Source organism: Phragmites australis, chromosome 16 (assembly GCF_958298935.1).
Source record: "Phragmites australis chromosome 16, lpPhrAust1.1, whole genome shotgun sequence".
Taxonomy (NCBI): domain Eukaryota; kingdom Viridiplantae; phylum Streptophyta; class Magnoliopsida; order Poales; family Poaceae; genus Phragmites; species Phragmites australis.
Genome location: NC_084936.1, coordinates 794,009 through 814,343, shown reverse-complemented (window position 1 = coordinate 814,343; position 20,335 = coordinate 794,009). Strand labels below are relative to the sequence as shown.

The 20,335-nt window shown below is 41.2% G+C and overlaps 2 protein-coding genes across 3 annotated transcripts; one reads left to right on the top strand and one right to left on the bottom strand.

The window, feature by feature from the left end:
• Window positions 1-2,791: 2,791 nt before the first annotated feature.
• LOC133895672 (phospholipase SGR2-like) lies at window positions 2,792-14,006 on the top strand. Its single transcript, XM_062336139.1, has 22 exons — window positions 2,792-3,250; window positions 3,529-3,629; window positions 3,936-4,094; window positions 4,353-4,508; window positions 5,004-5,075; window positions 5,156-5,293; window positions 6,015-6,065; window positions 6,599-6,769; window positions 7,240-7,389; window positions 8,527-8,592; window positions 8,671-9,198; window positions 9,398-9,485; window positions 9,579-9,688; window positions 10,104-10,176; window positions 11,227-11,329; window positions 11,549-11,642; window positions 11,723-11,785; window positions 11,979-12,027; window positions 12,103-12,203; window positions 12,460-12,506; window positions 12,597-12,842; window positions 13,693-14,006. Exons 1-21 carry the CDS (start codon window positions 2,989-2,991, stop codon window positions 12,838-12,840), a joined length of 2,826 nt encoding a protein of 941 aa, XP_062192123.1. The 5' UTR covers window positions 2,792-2,988; the 3' UTR covers window positions 12,841-12,842; window positions 13,693-14,006.
• A 540-nt stretch (window positions 14,007-14,546) lies between these two features.
• LOC133895673 (U-box domain-containing protein 4-like) lies at window positions 14,547-19,038 on the bottom strand. Of its 2 annotated transcripts, XM_062336141.1 has the most exons (6): window positions 18,901-19,031; window positions 18,041-18,099; window positions 17,570-17,844; window positions 17,235-17,348; window positions 15,088-17,139; window positions 14,547-14,966 (listed from the first exon to the last, which is right to left on the bottom strand). In XM_062336141.1, exons 3-6 carry the CDS (start codon window positions 17,837-17,839, stop codon window positions 14,907-14,909), a joined length of 2,496 nt encoding a protein of 831 aa, XP_062192125.1. In that variant the 5' UTR covers window positions 17,840-17,844; window positions 18,041-18,099; window positions 18,901-19,031; the 3' UTR covers window positions 14,547-14,906. The 2 variants fall into 2 exon arrangements, with proteins under 2 accessions (XP_062192125.1, XP_062192124.1); XM_062336140.1 differs by lacking the exon at window positions 18,041-18,099 and having other exon boundaries at window positions 18,901-19,038.
• Window positions 19,039-20,335: the final 1,297 nt, after the last annotated feature.

Here is a 20,335-nt window from a genome sequence, read left to right as displayed (position 1 = left end):
GGTAACTTATACACTCATTTATATTTGTTCAAAAGTTCATAAGTTCCGATTTCCTGTATCATCCAAATTATCCGGGTAAGTTCGGAGTATCCGGGTTCTGTATAACTCGAAGTCTCCGGATTGATCCGAAGTATCCGGATTCATTAATCCGTTGCGAAGTTTTAAATTTCAAGAAACGTTTATTCACCATCTCTAAACGACATCACATACATTTCAAGCTCCTCTAGCAAGCTTCCTCCTTGACCTAGCTCCTCCGATGACAAGCTCCCTCCCTGATCCAACTCCTTCTCCGTGCAAGCTCCCTCTCTGGTCTGGCGGCCCCCTCCCTAAATCGACAGCACATCCGACGGGCTACCTCCCTGATCCGGCGGCTCATTCAATGGCGCAACCTTCATCTCTATGCACGGCCGTAGCCCTCGCCATGTGCCACCCGACAAGATGTGCTCCCCATCTCTCTACACGCCATGTCCGAATCTGGTGACAACATGCAGCAGTAGCGCCACCGCAATGGTGAGTTGTTTTCACCATTCACACTCGTCATCACTGCCTTCAACATGATATGATGTGTTTGAATTGATAAATCATACAAGGAAATTTGTATGGCATAATCCTCTTTCGTTGCCTTTTCGTGTTCAAACCGAATAATAGCCTCAAGCTGTGCTAAATCCCAAGCAATCCCTGTCCAAGCCGAGTGTAGCAACGTGTGGCTCAATGGCCTGATCACTTATTCTGTTATAGGTTGTTTCGGTTTCTCGATTTTTTTCCCTCAGTTTCATTTATGAACGCCGAATTCTTCATTATCTTCCCAAATGGCATAGTGGGTTTCTTCTCCCGTGAAATTTGGATCCACGCCGGGTTCTGGTCACACGTGTGACTTTCACCCAAATGAGACCTAACTTGGTGTTGCAATTCCATCGAAGAAACCATGAGTTTTCAACATCTATCGCGCAATTGCACCAAAGAAGCTCACATGTGTTTAGGTTCAAACTAGTCTTATTGTCGCGCCTGTTTTTATTTTGCTATGTAGAGCACGATAAAAGAAGACTAAAAAATTAGGTTCACAAATTTTGTACATTTCAATATTTATTTATGAAATTATTAATGTTAAATATATTCAAATAATTATAGAGAAAATAATAGTACTTTTATGTATGCACATAGTTTTAACATGTAGGTGAAAGTAATACTAACTAAAAAATTGTTTCATATTTTTTTGAGTTTTAGATATTTTCTTTGCATTTTATTTTTTCAGCCGATTTATTAATGTAACTAATATTCATTTCGATATATATCATTAATAAATAGGACCTACTGGTACAGTGGCTACAGTAGCAGAAAGAGCTCACCGATTCCGCCACGTTAGTAAACAGTATAGTATTGATAAGAAAACTGTGTACAGTCAAAAAAAAAATTATTACTTAGAAACCAAGGCTAAAACACTTGAAGAGCAAAATCACATCGAAGTAAACTTCTAGCGTCGGACTTCTCACCAGCACATGAAACTGGACTGGCTCGATCTATCATTTTTTCTCTAAGGATGCATTGAAACAAATGAACCCACAAACAAGACGATATCATTGTAAATAGGATGTCATCTTCGCAACAAAAGTCACCGCCACCCTTTATAAAGCTATCTATGTACAATCTTGCTTCTCGAAAATCAAACATTTCTCACTATCCGGATTCATGGAAGCACATAATTTAGACATTAGTAGCAACACTTTTTCATTATTGAGTCCAAAATTTAGTCAATTTGGATACCGTGAAAATTCAAATTTCGAAAGGCAAATGGTCACAGGCAATGGGCCAGGTCAGGCTCGTGTGAAGTGAGAACGTCCCTAACCTAAAATCTAAGATAGCAAATCCGATCCGACCTTAAAATTTTTACCGAGTGTAAAACCACTCTTGACCCTGATGACTCAGCGAGGACCCAAACCCAATAATGGTATAGGCTGCAGCCCGTGGGCGAGGGGGAGCTAGGGAGGGGGAAGTGCCACATAAGAGCAGCACAAGGGAGTGGGGAGGAGTGGCCTCTCGGAATCCGATCCGAATCGAGGCCCGTGGGCACCCATAGGTGCAAAAAAAAAAAAATTATAGCTCTAGTTCTAGCCCTACACATAACCTGATTCGGGGCTTCGAACCAATGGCCCCATGGGGCAATTTCTGCACCCGTCCCATCCCCGTAAGGTCTTAAAACCTGTGGAGCCTGACTTGACCTGGACTACTGCCACCCTTAGTCCGACATAGGGATGCTAATTTAACTTGATTACCGTTTTCTTACAGATAAATACTCTAATAAGATCGGGTATGTGTCGTATTTGGTACCTGCAGGTACGTTCGTGGATGAAAAATACTACCCGACGAGTAGACATGTACATATATAGGTAAGACATACCCATATCCGTGAAACCTGTATAACCAGTATGATAGGTGGATCCAATCTAATCCTCCAAACCCTAAATTCCTAATCGATTCCTAGCCAGTCCTTCTTAGTACTCATATTCCCACTGCCACTCCCTACTCCTAGGCTCCTAGCACGTGCCGCTGCCTCCTCCTAGGTCCCAGCCCTGCCCATCTCTTCCCCACCGTCGTAAGTCCCTCTCTGTCGAGGCCCAACACGATCGACACTAATACCTAGGTCCACTGATATCACTGCCCAGATTAGATCTATTGTAGAAGATTAAGTCATACCACAGACGACGGATTTAGTGCATATTTTTCGCCCATAAACATTTATGGACATACCTACGAACAGATTAAAACTGACAAGTATATATATCCATCGCACCCGGTTGCCATCCAAGGTCGACCCGGGTTCTCGCCGGGTCGGCTGGGGTCCGACCTGGATTCGCCTCCGCACCGTGCCGTGCCCCTGCCCTTCCTTGGGACCCACCTCACCGACCCCACCGCCCCTCTGCTCTCTTCCCCGTCTCCGACTCAAACTTCTCCCTTTCCCTCGTCGGCGGCGATCCCCAATTGAGAGCGCGCATGGCCAGTCCGGGCGAGAGCTGGGCGCGGGGCGGCCAGGGGGACGCGCCCGGGGCGTCGACCAGCTACGCGTCACCCGAGGATGGGGCTGCGAAGGGCGCGCCGCCGGACTCGCTGCGGAACACACCGTCCAACATCGCACGGCTGGAGGACGCGATCGAGCACTGCGCGGCGCGCCGCAAGTACCTCGCCCGCACCAAGAGCCCCTCCGACGGCGAGGACGTCCGCTGGTACTTCTGCAAGCTCCCCCTCGTCGACAAAGGTGCGCCTCCGCCGTCCCACCACCTCCCCTCCCCTTCGCTGGCATGGTGTCAGTGACTCAAGAAAAATGGCATTTCATGCCACTCGGTGGCAAATTCTAAAATTCCCCCCACTTTAGACTCATAATAATTGAACAGTAGTTAGCATGTCTGCGTAGTTCATCACACATGCTATTTCTATAGTTGATTGGTCTTTTCAACCATCAAATTATCAACATTCGAGGTAAAACTATCACTGATCTGTCTCTTGATGGTTTCGTGTGGATCGCTGTTGATGCAGTGCTCTCTTCTTCAGTACCGCGGACAGAGATAGTGGGGAAAGGAGACTATTTCCGGTTCAGCATGAGGGACTCTCTGGCATTGGAGGCGTCTTTCTTGGAGGTTGCTATAGCTTTTGAAATTTTCCTGTAGTTGGTACCTCAACACTGGTTGTAGTAATCATGCTATAGCTTTTCTGATACAATCCATTTGAAAATTGATAACATCATTAGATAATTGATCTCCAATGGCGATTCCTAGGTTTGAGCTGTGCTATTTTATCTACAGTAGTGTATGTTTTGCACATTTGCTATTTAAACTTGGTTCGTTCTTTCAATTTACATCTCCTACACAATTGAAGGGGATATCCTCCGTATTTTATTTTCTCATTTCCCTCGAACTTCATGTTATTGGGTTACTGTATCGTAGAGGGAGGAATATCTGCTTGCATACTGGTGGAGGGAGTATGCTGAATGCAGTGAAGGACCTAAAGGATCCTTGGTAAAAAGTGATGATTCAGACTCAGGAGATCTGTATAAGGTGGAGGAGGAGCGGGTTGGGGTTCCTGTGAAAGGTGGACTTTATGAGGTTTGTAATCCCTTCTCTAGTATGTTTTATCACTACTCATGCTAACAATCATGTATGGATCATTTGGATGTAGACTATGCTATTCATACATATTTGCATTCTACTCATTGTTATTGACCAAGCAGAAGAAATAAGATTAATATGCTTGAAAACTAAGAGAATTTTACTTATACCTCTGGAGTATGGCGTTTTTATTTTTTACTATCAAGATGTTAGCTTGTGAACTTGTTTTTGTCATAACAGCCTACGCTATTGCAGGTTGATTTGATGAGACGCCATTGCTTCCCTGTTTACTGGAATGGGGAGAACAGGCGTGTCTTGAGAGGCCACTGGTTTGCGCTTAAAGGTGGCCTTGATTGGATTCCCTTGCGCGAGGATGTTTCCGAACAACTTGAGTTAGCCTATAATTGTCAGGTACAAACGCTTTGTGGGGTATTCTTTAGTAACATCTTGCGAAGACTATTAATAACCCATTTCAGGATTGCCAGTTTGCCATAACTGCTATAAGGATTTTTTGAACAGTTTGATTTACTTTAGGAATGATAACCAAACTTGCTTCACCAGATCCAGATATTGTAAATTAATTCAACAGGCTGGGAGCTCAAATTTGAACCATGTTTAGTAAGGAGTATTTGGATACTTGATTTGCTCTACAAAGGATAATAAAATCAAACTCACTTACCAGATAGTCTAAATTAATTCAATGGGCTGGGAACTCAACTCTGAACCATGGGCGTCATGATTGCGATGGCAAATGATATAGCTACATATGCCATGTTGCGACCTACAGTGTGGATAAACTTTTCACTCTTGTCATGTTCCACTGTTAGTTTTGGCTATACACATACTCCCTTCTCTATTTCCCTTAGCTCAAAAAACAGCTGAACACCCTGTTGTTGTCAAAACTAGGTCTGGCATCGTCGCAAATTTCAACCTTCAGGCCTATTTGCAGCACGGGTTGATCTCCAAGGAAGTACACCGGTATGTAATATTCTGATAAGGTTCCCTCGGAAAAGGAAGAAAGATAATTTGAGGTCAGGGCTAAAATATATCTTGTGCAGGATTTGCATGCTCTTTTTACTGGAGTGGATGATACTTGGGAAGCTTGGCTTGTCTTTGATACAGGTCCTAAGCTAGGTAGCAAACCAATCAAATTAAGGCGTGGGTTTTCTTCTTCTGAATCTGCAAAGCCTTCACAGGTAAACTACCGTGCTGATGCTTCTTAATGCCTTGTATGTTTATCAAGTGTTTTCAATCTCGCAAGTATGATTGCTTGGATAGTGTACGAGTTGAAGTTTTTTATGGATTGAAAAACTTAGATACTTGAACTCTTGATATTCAATCCTGTTGATGTTTATTGCTCATTTGTTCTTTATTTTGGAAGCACAAAATACTGACATCTGTATGGATAGAAAATTAGGTATAGGCACAAGTTCAGTGTTAACAGCATCATGAAAGACTGATAAACTAATTACAGTTATGTCCTACTGAATATGTAATTTGATTTAGTGCCTCTGAGACGAACTATATACAAGTAGCACAGACCAATTTTTTCTTACTGCATAAATGAAAGTCACCATCTCATCATTCAGTAACCTAGCATGTTGCTGCATTTTTTAACCAAATGCGAGTTCCATACTATTTGGGTTTTGAAACTTGCACAAGGAGCATTAGTGAAACAAACTGACTGGTAAGGAGGAACTTAGTTTTCTATTCCTTTTTGCTTCAAAATTTGAAGTGCAGTCCTATTTTTGGTTTGTCAACTTTGATTTGATATCAGAGCCTGCAAGTATGAATTTGGAATGAGATTGTCTCACCTTTTTTAGGGGTTCTCTCTCTGTATGCCCTTCACTATCTTGTTATTGCTTTCCTACAGTCAATTCTTGTTTAGTGTATAATTGCTATCTGATTCTTTGTCAGGATGAGTTGCGGCAGCAGAAAGAAGAGGAAATGGATGATTACTGTTCTCAGGTATTTGCAATCTCTCCCAGGATGAGTTGTGTGAGCCTTCTCTTTCTCCATATCAGTAGTCGAAATATGGAAGTAAGACTGAAGCACACCATGAATTTATATTATTATCTACCAGGCAAAGAATTCAGATACACATAGTTGTTACAGAAAAAGTACTTCAGTATACTTTGTTCCACTATATTCTCTAGTTTATCTGAATTTGATACTGCCTTTATTTGTATCCTTCCTGTTGTCAATTTTTTTTTGTTAAATATGCGATTAGGTGACATGTTGTGACTTATCATGTGTCCTATCATACTCAAAAGGCATGATGACAAATGTGCACATGTACAAAACTATGCTTGAATGGAGCACTTTATTCCATCATCTGGATTGCATAGCCCTATCTATTCATCTTACAAATGATCGCCACATCAACGGAATATAATCAGAAGTTCATGTTTGTTCAAGAAAATTCCCCATAATATTTACAAGATTTCTGGTGCTATAAAAACTTTTGAGTGATAATGTATTCCACAACTGCTTTTTAATAGGTTCCAGTTGGTCATCTGGTATTTATGGTTCATGGCATCGGACAGAGATTGGAGAAAGCCAATCTTGTTGATGATGTTGTCGATTTCCGCCGAGTAACTGCTAACCTAGCTGAAAGATACTTAACTCCTTATCAAAGAAGTACCCAGAGGGTTCTATTTATTCCATGTCAGGTAAGAATCGAAAGTTACCTGTGTGTGATACCTCCTACTGAAATCTCTATATGGCCTGGCTTAGCATGATAAAGCAAGTCTGAATTATGGATTCAGTCATGCTGAGTTAACATATAAAGAATGGTTGATCTTTCCTATTATTTAAAATTCCTTCTTCTGTGCTCATAACTCTTTTTTTTTTTTTAAAAACGTGCAGTACTTCATGTTTACAACATTACTTTTGAATATTATCCATTTCTTTAAATTAACTATAAAAAAAGGTAAGATACATATGACAGGTTGGTGTCAAACACTCACAGACATTTTTCAAGCTATATGTATTCGTAGTCATACATTGTCATCTCCGGCTTTTCACAAATAAAATATTTAATTATAGCTTATTTTATGTTGCTATGTATAGTGCGATTACAGATTAACATGTTGATTTTTTGTTGGCGTCTTTATTTTTAATAGTGATCTTATTATTGCAGTGGAGGAAGAGCTTGAAACTCAGTGGTGAATGTACTGTTGAGAAAATCACTTTGGATGGAGTTAAAGGTCTTCGTGTAGCGTTAGGTGCCACAGTTCATGATGTTCTGTATTACATGAGCCCTATCTACTGTCAGCATATAATTGACTCGGTATTTTGTCACACTATTTTCAGTCATTTTTACCTATTCCTTGATTTTATTTTATGGCTTTAGATTTTTTTTGGTAGTCCTAGTTTGTTTGGTGGTATTAGATTCTTTTGTGGTATTACATTTTTTAGTAGTCCTAGTTCAAGCATTGATTATTCGAATATATTTCCATCCTAACATTGTAGCTCAAGAGTTGCTGCATTAGAGCATGTGTCCATCCAAAATTCACATATTGCTTGGGCATACCGCACACAAGTGGTGGAGTAGAATGCAAAACACGGTGGAATCATAAGACTAATAGACCACTGATAGTTTTTTTCCAGGAGGATTCAAATACAATGCTGATTCTTTTAACCTGTCTCATATTGAATAGAACCTGAATTTCTTGAAAAGACAGAAGTTAGTTAAATAGTTTAGCAACCATGTGTTATGGTTGGCAAGACATATAGTAGGCACCGGCCGAAGGTAGCAGTAAATCAAAGTGGCGGTTGAAGTTGCCTTAGTTGGATTCTGTAAGTTAGGAAGGTTTGGATAGGATTTAGTCGGTTAAGATTAGGAGACCGTATTCAGGTCGGCAGGTAGAGATAAGATTGGAAGGTTTGGATTGCAGTCCAATTCGGTTAGGAGTTTGAGTCGGTTGGGAGTTGTAACCGGCTGTGAGCTGCGTAGGAGATGTAATTGGCCAGGCTCTATATATAAAGAGCAGTAGGGCCTTTAGGAAATCAAGCAATAAAGCGATCCTTTTTCTCATCCCAGATTCTCTACTCCTCACCTCCCTGCTGTTCGGTTATCATTGCAACCCGACGCCTCCAGGCGCTCATCCTCCTCCATCATAGGCAAGAAGCCGGCCACCTCCCATAGCTACCCAATCAGATCATTGCAGCAGGGCTGTGACACCATGATTCCTTCCTTTGCTGGACAACTATCAGATTTCTTATCGATTTATTCTCTTTTTCACACGTCTCCCTTAATCAATTGATATGTGCACACTGAGTTCAAATTAAAATTGCTTTAAGTGCTCTTGCCATATCCATTACTTTTTGTCAATACGACCTGAACTGAATAGGAGCATATCCAGAACATCCTCAGATTTATCATCAGCTTGAGACCTTGACTCCAGTTTTCCTTAATGTATAACAGGTCTCAAACCAGTTAAACAAGTTGTACATGAAGTTTTTGAAGAGAAATCCTGGTTATAGTGGAAAGGTTTGCAGACCTTGACTCTTTCACTTTGTTTTTTTTATGATTGCACTTGTGCTGATAATTTTGCCTTCTTTTTTGCAGGTTTCATTGTATGGCCACTCATTAGGAAGTGTTCTATCTTACGATATACTTTGTCATCAAGAGTCCCTTACAGCCCTATTTCCAACAGAGTATATGAACATGGAAGTTACATCTGAGGAAGGTCAAATAGTAAAATCACCCAACACAGCTGTTGTACATGAGTCGGGTGCAAAAGAGCACAATATTTCTTCAACTATAGGGTGCTCTTGTGCTGATAATGTAAATGGTGTTGTTGATGAAGACAGAACCAAAACTGATCCTTCACGTACAGACAGCATCCACCCACCATGTGTGCTTGAGAATACGCCAGACAATGATGGCGCACTTGCATCACCTATTGCAGTGGATGAAGAACAAAATGAAGTCAAAAATAAGATTGAGAATCATCAAATGACATATACTGAAGAAGGGGCTACATCAGCTGTAAGCACAGAAGATGCTGATGGGTCTAGCATTTCAAGATCTGCTGAGGAAATCCACGAAGAGGTCCTTGACAAAGACAAATTGATCTCTTCATTAGAAGAAGAGGTGTGAATATATGGAATTCAGCTATTTTTTAACACGCTTATAATCTAGGATTCATCTAACTTTATAAGAAAACTCATCTTTTTTTAATGCCTTGTGTGAAATGATAATGAGAATATATTCAATATCTAGTTTCAAATCCCACGTAGTACAAGTTAAGACTGACTTGTCAAACTGACACCTATGTCTCTCTTTCATGCAGGTGAAACGTCTTAAGGCTAGATTGGCACAACTTGAACAACAGAATGATTTAGTGACTGAAAACATCCGTGGTTTTGAGTGCCATGAAGGTAACTGGTATTTTGTCCGTGTCATCTCTTGGAAGACTTGTCATGTTTACCTTTGTTAATGTTTATTCAGATTTTTATGTGTATTTGTGGTAGGTAAAGATGCCAATCATACACGAAGCCTGTCATTAGGCATTTCCATGGGGCAAGGCAGCACAATTCAGTCCTACACACCACAAATCAGATACACTAAACTAAATTTTAAGGTAATCTCCCCTCAAATCTTTAAAGTAATCTGTCCTGAGTTATTTTTCAGGGCCTGTTTGGCAAAGCTCCCAGAGCAGCTTCCCGGCTGGAATCAGGGGGAGCTCTGCCAAACAGCAGCTTTCAGCTCCCTGATTGGAATCCGTGGGAGTGATTCTCTGAAATGAACTAAAAGCTGGGGAGCTGAAAAAAACAGCTTCCCCTGATTCACTTTCCGCACAGAATCATTTCCTCCATATATTTTATTTTAGAGAATCACTTTCAGTCACAGAATAACTTCTTCCAGAGAATCACTCCCCACAGAGAATTTGGATCAGGGAGAGCTTTATCAAACAGGCCCCAGTAATATGTTTAGTCATTAGTGTTTACTTTTGATTCTTTTTATACGCTATCATTGTGTCATTTTTGGATATTCAGGTTGACACATTCTTTGCTGTTGGATCTCCCTTAGGAGTCTTTCTGTCCCTCCGGAATGTTCGTATTGGTATTGGTATGGTATCTTTCACTGATAATAGTTCTGTTTATAAACTGGTTATCATTGGAAAAACAATCAACCTTTTGTATGCTGTCTGCTTGCTTTTCACCAGTGTTGATGCTTTTTATCTATTTTTGGTTTAGATAATCTTATGTTTAGATATAAAATTATATTGAGTATTTTAGCATTTTGTCACCATTTTAACTACCTGCTTGACTAGATTCATCTACTAGCTGCTGGAAGAAGATCATTTAAGCTTTGTTTCAGCCTTTCAGGATAGCATGAACAATGACCAGTGAAAATTGCTGAAAGACTAATTGCAAGAATAATCGGTTTTTCTTGTCAATCCTTGAAACGTTTTCTCAGTCCTGCAACACCTTCTGAAGTATTATTACATGTTTCTTTTGGACGAATAAAAATCTGAAGTTCTTTAAAATGGATAGATTGAGATGTGGCTCCTACAATATTATAAGGGATCCATTTTTTAGATGAAAGGATCTCTCCCGGCTTATATTGAAAACTAATGGAAACGTTCTGTTACATCATACTGAAAGAAAAACAGAAAAAGCTAGGGACACCAGCTTACCAACCCAAAGCCAAGAGAGAGAAATTTTTAACCCCCAACCTGCTAACCAACCCAAGTGAAATACAAGCCGGCTACAGCAACAACTCAACAGAGCCAAATAACCTGAGCAGAACAGGCCTAAGACCAACTAACTGCAGCTTTGTTTCTTTTCATTGCTTGTTTCTTCATGCTTGTGGTTCCTGCCACTGCACCTTCTTCAGTTGTTCCAGTATTTGCCGCCTGATATAGTCCAGCAGACCCCTGTCCTCGACCTTGAGCAGAATGCGCCAGTGCTGCATCATGTACAGAATTTTGAAGATCAGTGCTTTAGGGTCAGATAAAGGATTCCTTTAGTGACACATGTTTACAAATCACTATTAGCATTTCTTTCTCTATGTAGCTACTGACTATTGCTCCTTTTGACCGGCTAGTGTTTCCATGAGTGGCAGTCATTCCATGATCTGTTGCTTTATATCTGAATTTTGTACCTTCTTCTAAAGGCAGGGGGCAGGATTATTGGCAAGATGAGAACATAATTGAAGAGATGCCATGCTGCCGGCAGATGTTCAACATTTTCCATCCTTTTGATCCTGTAGCATACAGGTTTGTAGCGTTCTCACATGTAACATTTTCTTACTTCATGTTAGGAGAGTTCATGAAACATACAATTCACAGTGGAACTAAAAAAAGCTAATTTGGTATGGGAATATGTTGTACATTCGTCACCTTTAATTATGTTTCTTTATTGCACTGGAAGACAGTGCACTTATTTGTTGCAAAGTGAGGAACATGTCACATGAATCTAGGTGGGCTTTTATACAGAGTTGAACCACTTGTATGTGAAGATTATATAAACAAGCGCCCTGTCATTGTTCCCTACCATAGAGGCGGAAAGAGGATACATGTAGGAGTGCAGGTGGGTTGGAGCATGTCTCTGTTTTTACTTGACAGAGTTTTGCCTCTTATTTACCTTATTGGGGTTGATACATCATGCAGGAGTTCACAGAAGATATTGTTGCACGTTCTCAAGCCATTGCCCGTCAATTGAACTCATTGAAGGTATGGTCTGCTCTTCTGCAATTGTTGTGTGGATATTCCACACTTTTAACGAACAATGATGTGAATCTTGGTGGTTTTTTATACATTAAGCAGTACCTTTTACACTAGTGAATGATTTAGAAACAAAGTTGCTAACATAGCTTGTACTTAATGAGTTTGCACTTTCACCCCTTCAATTTCTGTTCCTGTTTAGGTTAAAGCAGTAGCTGCTTTGCTAGCATTGAGCAGAAATGACACTGAAGGTATTCAAATCTTTTTATCTTTTGCACATTTCATTTTGCAAACAAGCAATATTCTGATTTTTTTTGTCCATTTAGAGGATAGTGAGAGTACTAATGAGAAAGACAGATCATATGGTTCCATGATGATGGAAAGGCTGACAGGTTCACCAGATGGCCGAATTGATCATATGCTTCAGGTGATTAAAATTTTGCAATTAAAGAAAACTCTATTTCTACTCTCTGTATTGGTGTACTGCTACAAAGGACAGGCATTTAAAATGAACGTGCTCTGCTGTGCATGTTAATGTGCTGGTCAGTTACAATAAAGTACTGTGCGCTGTTCTGACATGATCCATCTTCCCCTCTCTTTTATTTTTGGTTTGGTTTTTCTTGTATGCTTTTACATTTAGTACAGATATTTTTTATCGTGCAGTCTTAATAATCTTATTGCAGGAGAAAACATTTCAACACCCATATTTATCTGCCCTGGGATCTCATACGTGAGTTCAATAATCTTTCCTGTTGGTTTGGTTATTATTTTTAAAAATGGATTTTCAGATTTTAATTGGCCTGTGGATTTATCCTTGTAGCAATTACTGGCGAGATCATGATACTGCTCTCTTCATTCTCAAACATCTGTATCGTGATATACCTGAAGAACCTCCAGCTGATGAAACTGAAAGGAGGCCTATTAGGCTATTTTATGTGAGGGATCCAATTGCTGAAGACACTCCCTTGACATTTTCAAATAATTCTTTAGTTAAGGAGTTCTCCAGAAAGGTGAGAATTTATTCAAGAACAAAGGAGAATGATGCGAACCGCGAAGCCTCGTGATGGTACGTTGACCTAGTGTTTACCTTCTCATTTCTTCTCAATCTTGTTACATATATAGATTGGTTAGTGAGAAGTGGTAGTACAGACAAATGTTTGCCATTACTCCTAGTAGCTCAATACTAGGTGGAAAATCCTGATGATGCTTCCGATTCGTTGAATCCAAATAAAAACTGTGTAATGTAGGATTGTAGGCTTATAGACAGTTCCAAACTGTGTAATGAGCAATTGTTTTCGGGTAGTCCCTGTAGGTTCCTTGTCGACAGGAGTTTGCCTGAACTCTAAGATCCAACTTGATCAGCAAATAGCTGATTTCAAAAAGCAAAACAAGGGATCTGGCAACTTACCATTCCCCTTCATTTTTCAGTTGACGCGATGGAACAATGTGTTTGTGTGTGTGTCTGTGTAAACTGTAACATAAAAGATAAAGATCATCCAGAGATTTTTAGAACCATCCATAGCTCCTTGAACCCCAGATGTTTTGCTTTTTTTGTATTGATTTGCCATCATTCAGTATTTACTTCTGATTGTATGACTCTGATTTTAAAACGATCTGGATCTTGTAGATTTCCTGTTCTCTAGAAGTACATCTAGCATTGCGTCAATTGTCAATAAGTGCCTTTCATTCTTCTTGTTTTGCTCATTTATTTTGTCCGAATTGGAATATTACTGTTCTATGTGTTTGCACATGCATGTCTGTGGAATGTATTTGGGTTTGCTTTTTAGCTGTTGATAGTACTGATAATGAAATGTAGCCTAAAGTAACACAATTGGCCTATGGTACTGCACGTTGCTTGAAGCTGAAATCTCTTGCTTCTTTGGGATGAAGACTAAAATTATGTTTTCTTTCTGCAGGTGTCATTGTTTTGTTGCAACTGTGTTGCGGTCTCATGATCCTCACCGAGCAGAAGTTGGACATAGACAGGGAGGAACAATTCCATGTAATGGTGCATGGTTCACACTCGACATCAGAGTCAGGGCACTTCGGCGAATGTTGTAGATAGAGTCCGGCCAGTTGTTGTGTACTGTAACTGCCCCCTATCTCGAATTTAATCTTGTGCATAGAATCCGTCCGCTTTATGTGTATAACTTTAGGTTCTTGTGTCAGGAATATAATGTTGTAGTTGTACATATACAAATCAAGAGAAAGAGAGAGCAGTTTCAAACAATGGCTGCTGGAGTTCTTTCTCACGTGCGTTGCTTGTACCAGTACCAAGGAGAAGCGAATGCCAAAGCTGTTGCTTGCATTTTGCTTTTGCAGCAGCTTAAGGCGATGGCGAAGTGGCAGATCTGAGCCGGTGTCCGCATTCAGTTTTCATAGTCTGGTTAGGATCTGATGCTGCTGGAGACAGTAACTACATCACCTTGCGCTAGCTTCTGTAGACGCTTGTTTATCTGCTTGGATCTCTTGCTCGCCTAAGCAATTGCTCACTAGATTCTGCTTCTGCTACACAAAACTTTTACTCTTTTTTTACTAGCGACTGCTGTAAACCTTGCTTCGCCGCACATCAGATAACTATCATATCCTGCATCACTTTGTGGCTATCCATATACAGTAATCCAAATGTGTTCGAATCTAGCATGCCATAGACTTACAACAGACTGTCATTCAGGCACATCAGGCAACGTTAAATTACACGGTAGAAAGGAGACTCGGAACCACGGAACTTTATGAAAGAGAACAAAGCATCCAACAATGCGAGCAAGGCTTATTTGGTACATAACAATATTAACTTTTGCAAGCATCGAACAATCAGTATGCCACAGCTAATAGCATATACAACACAAAATCTCGGTGAATAATAGGTAAGCTGCTACAATGGACAAGCTATACAAAAGAAAAATCCTCCGAAAAAAAACAAAACACACCATCTCAACAGACAACACCCGCCGCCCACAACACTTGCATCATGGCATGAGATGCAGAACAATCTCAATCTATAAACAGTTGGGCACAGGGCAGTACATAATTCTAGGGCCTCCAGCACTGCCAATGAACAACAGGAGCCCAGTTGCGACGAGAGATCAAAGGAGACATTAATGTACACTACAAAAAATTTCTGGGAAGGTCATCTCCTTGCTGAATTCCCATGTCTTTGGCTGCGGAAGTAGCTGAGAAGAGCTTGTGCCTGCAAAACACAGAGCAAAATCAAAATGTGCGGTGATGCTATATCAACCTTAGCATAATGATTTAGAAGTGCCTACTGCATTTTTGTAATTCTATAGGAAATATGAAGGGAAGCAGCGAACCTTTTCTCTTGCTCGCGGTGTTCCCGACTGTGAAAGGGCAACTAAAGGGGGCACAGCACCCTCTTGAAGAACTATACTGCAAAATCTGTTGCTGTTTGTACAGAGCTGAAGCAACGCAGCAGCAGCATTCTCCTTCCCCCTAGCAGAACCCAATTCAACAACTTCAACAAGGGCTGGAATACCACGTGCCTGCCCAATCGCAGTCCTCCCTTCTGGTATCGTAGCAAGATTTGCCAACACAGCCACAGCTTTGTCGACCATTCCAGCAGCAGGATCCATAAGCTCAACTAGGTGCCTCACAGCATCAGCTTGGACAATGCGAGCCTTGTTCTCATGAAGTATGGACAAGTTAAACAACGCAGTAGCTGCATCTTTCTTTCCTCGAGGAGTACCATTTCCTAGTAAGTCTACAAGAGGCTTGATGGCACCGGATCGTCCGATCCTTACTTTGTTTTCTTCAATAACTGAGAGACTGAATAGAGTAGCTGCTGAATTCTCTTTAGCTTCAGGGTTCCCTGTCTCAAGGACGTGAATGAGAGGATCAACAGCATCAGCACTTGCAATTGCAATTTTATTGTTGTCATTGATTGACAAATTCAGAAGAGCTGTCACAGCATGTTCTTGGGTTTCGGCATCTGGTGAATGAAGAAGACCAACCAGCAAGTTTACAGCCCCACAGTTTGCAATGACAATCCTGTTCTCCATGTTATGCTTAGCTAAAAGGCGAATCTCTGATGCTGCTGACCTCTGAACATCTACAGAATCACTTTTCAAATCCTCAATCAGCTTCCGGACCTGATTCTCGATGGCAGAAAGATCACTCCGTGCATCCATCGACGAGGAAGATATTATTCTGGGGAAACCCCTATCCGATGCTTGCCTCCTGGCAAATTGGCCTCTAGTGCGGACATCACCCAGTCTTGAAGGGATTGAAGGTTCCCTTTGAGGAACAGAAGAGGCTACAGGCGCACCACCATCTGTAACCTCTCCAGATGCATCACTACTGTAATTCATCCTATCGCTTGGAACTCTTGTCACCCCATTGTCACATTCCCCATCAAGTTGACCACTATTTGGAAGACTACCATTCCTTGAAGAACTGGCCACGTTGTCCTGCAGATCCCTGTCCAAATTAGAAGATTGAAATGCTTCCTCTGTAGACTGTTCTGAAGTTTGTCCAATCGAACCAGCACGTCTTCCTTCCAAATTAGACTCTCTTGCTTCAGAACTTGATAGGGATAACCTTGATACATCTGGTGCGGAACCATTTGCATTTTCTGAAGATTGACTTGTCGAGACCTCATGACCAGAACGGTTGACATGCACATGAGAGTTCTGATGGACCACACTATGGGGAGGAGATGCTCCATTAAAGTTTCTCAAATACCCATCAGTTTCTGGGGATCCAGGAATATTAGCCCTAGAGACGGCACTAGAATGTAGAGGACTGCTGCCTGCAGCGCTCAAATCCTGAAAAGAGGTGGCAGCTGAGGGGAAATTCAACTTCAAGGATTTCATAGGATCAGGTAGCCTAATGTCGTGCGATTCACACCAGTTAGCTATCAAAGCTTTCACAGTATAATTAGGAATTAAATTGGAGTGACCAAGTCTTTGGCGTGTCTTTGGGCAGATAGTAAAACCCTCATCAAGCCACAACTTGATATAAACCCGCTCATAGGTCTGACCAGACGCTACAATAACTGGATCAGACATCAGCTCCGAGGAAAGCGGACAGCAAAAATCAGCAGGAATAGGCACCCCGTTGATGCTAAGCAATTGTGTATCCCTGAGAAGGCGCTCATGCATATAGTTGACCAGTGGAATCATCTGCTCAGCAAGATCCAGTTCTTTACGATTCTCACTTCGTAGTGCCCTTGTTCTGATATTCTCAAGGGAAACAGCTTCCATGTACAATTCCAGGTTTGTTGACAGACTCAATGTACTCGATAGTTTCAACAGGTTCTCAGGACTTGCTGCGCTTGTATTAGTAAGCTCCATGGCAATCTCCTTTACAAAATCGAACATTAGCTCATAATTTACGACGTGGAGTTTCTGCAGGAAGTAGAAAATCGCAGATGAGTTGGACGCAGAAGACAAATTAGGGCCACAAAAAGCAATAACAAGAAAATTAATTACTTTCCATTTACCTCAATACAAGTGCAGGCACGGCCAGTCAAAGAAGGTAATAGAGAATTAACCAGCTGGCACAACTGAAGTGAACATCCATGAATATCTGAGATTACTGACTCAACTTGCCAACCCTATTGAAGGTAATAAGAACATTACTGAATCAGCAAGGGAAGATTTGACAAATGACATTAGCTATGCAACTTTTATGACACTCATCAAGTGGCTAAATAGTCATACTATGCAATGGATGAAGAAATATATGAAGAGTAACTTCATTCTGAATCATAATATATTCAAAGTAGAGTGAATAAGTGAAATGCTGAGTATATTAAATTCACTCATGTGTACTTACGAAATAAATTTTGCTGGTTGTCTGGTGCCAGTTTCCAATAAGCCCTGAAGCTTCATTGATAGCAGTGTCAAGCTCCCTTAAGACCTCATTGAGTTGCTCTTCAGGGGACTTGCACAGATCTTCTACAAGGGGTTTGACAATGCTTGAGATATCATATACATTTTGGCAATACTTCTGGATAGGCTTGGATCTTGTGGCCAAGCCATCAGATGTTAAGACACCGAGGTGGGAGATACTATTGAGCAGAGTCGTCGGGGAGAAATTTTCCATCAACCCTGTTTAAAAAATCCATATGTGCGGAGTAAGACTACATGAATTCATAACCTACTCGAGTGTTACTCTCCCGAGTAGATTTTGTAGGTACAAATAATTGCACAGTCCAGTCAATACTCAGGATCACCAGTCAATTAGCAAGTGGTGTGAAGAATAATAAGATTTTCTCAGCTTTCCGTTCTAGTCCAGACTGCTTACCTCCTTCCCCTTTAGTACCATCCTGGTGAGGTTCAATACTGTTACGGTGGCATGGTCTGCTGCTGACATGACGCAAACGTCCAAACAAATAACGTGCTGGACACCGTGTGATTTATGATTTATTGCAGTACCGTAACGCCATAAAAACTAGGTTGGAAGTTGGGAATTAACCGCTGAATTGCGCGGGAACGTGGAATATTTGCCTAGTAAGAATTAAGAACTGAATGAACCTGAGCAAGACAGCTAGCGCAAACTTGAACGACTCACGGAAAATGTGGTATAAGCATGCGACAGCCCTATCGCAGGCGCAAGAATCCTACCCTAACGCAGCAATAGGTAACACTGATGCTGCCATGCTAGGTACAGTTGCAGTAGCAGATTAATGTTGACCTAAGCCGTCCATCATCACTAGGCAGCCTAAAAGGAGAAGCTTTTTAAACAAATCACAAAGTAACATGCCATTTCCGCGATGGCAGCAGCATCCAGCATGGTAGGCGACTAAGAAGGGCCGCGAATGCTGGACACCGGGTGAAGGTGGTGGCAAGCACAGCGGGATCGCGCGGCATGTCGAGGCGAGGGAGCCTAGAAATGGGGGAGATCCAGGTGAGGGAGACCGAAGCCGGGCGAACCCTAGGTAGCTACGAGCGGAAGGAAGCAAGCAAGCAAGCGACGAGGCAAGCAAGCTAGCGCCTAGGGCCGGGGGGGGGGGGGGGGAAGACGCAGGCGGTGAGCGATGGGTCCGCGTAGGCGAAGGTAGGTAGGTAGGTTGGATTAAGGGGGAAGCCGTGCGAAGGGAGAGAGGGAGGGAGATTGGGGACGAGGGCGGATCGAGCGAGAGAAAGGGAAGGATAGAGACTGACCTCGTGGCGGCGGAGGCGGCAGGGAGGGAGGAGATCGGAGGCGGAGGCACCTCTTCTTGCGGGAGCGGAGCCGAGCCGATGATGTGGGGAAGAAGGAAGAAAGGAGGAAAAGGCTGGACCGGGACTGGAGCGGTTCGGTTCGGCCGGTCGGGTCGGGAGTGGTTTGGTGCGGTCCAATCCTAGTTGCAGGGAGACCTCAGATCTGACCAGGCCTGCCTCCCTTTGTTCCGTTGACCGGATTTCGATTGCATGCATCATACGGTTCAAGATTTCAAACTATTTTGATCTACTCCATTCGTTTTTGTTTAATTGACAAAGTGGCCCTAGTTTTTAGGGAAAGATGCAAAACCCCCTCAAAAGTCAGTCTTATTTTAAAATTCTCCCCACAAGTTGTTTTGTTGCAGCCCTTCCCACAAAAGTCAGTCTGATTTTGAGATTCCTCCTAGGATTCAAAAGATTTAAATTTAATTGAAATTCAGTTGAAATGAATATAAGAATTAGATTCAAATCTCCATTAAAAAACCATAAAATAATTAAACCAAAATGCATATGCTTAATTTATTGCAAGGATTAATTTAGAATTTGATTTGGTGTTCTTTGAAATACTTAGATAAAATAATATATTTGAATATATATATATATATATATACATATCCTTGATTTTATATTGGTTTAATAATTAGATTTTTAAAAAGGAGTGGATTTTAACTATTTTCTAAATGTTAAAACACAGGGGTTACAAATCTACCCCATTTAAAGGGAATCTTATCCCTGAGATTCGGAAGATTTGAAGAAGGGATCAGGGAAAAACTATCTTCCATCAGATTTTCTTCTTGATTAACTATTATTTTAAACTTTATGCGAATATGTGTGATATTTGTCAAACGTAATTGTTATTTTTTTAGTTAGACAAGTTGGCATATTCAAACCCTTGATATGCCTTTCTTGATACCGGGGTTTTGGTTGAGGGTTAGTTATTTTCACTGAGACTTGCCCTTCTGGGATACATAACGCTTGCTCGACTAGGTTAAACAAAAAACGTTGGGTATATTTGGTCTTTCTGCTAGGGAATGTAATATGTAGATAGTAACTCTTTGCGGGAATTTGCAGCCTCATGCCTTGGTTATAAATAAATGAAGCCCTGGAATTTGCAGGAAAGTTACCCCATGATAGAGTTCAAACATGTAATGAGAGCAGCAGAATGTAGTAGCAAACGAGCTAGCACAGTTAGCAGGCGTCTAAACCATACTGCGGTATTGTGATCGCTTTCCTAGCTGTGTCGATCGTGAGCAACTAAGTTGCTCACGATTGTAATGATCATTTGAGTAACTAATAAAGCTCTCTCTTTGCTCCAAAAAAAAACACATCCAAACTCGTTTCAACTTTCCATTTTTCTAAAAAAGAAAAAAAAAACTCGTTCCAACTTTGTTTGAAA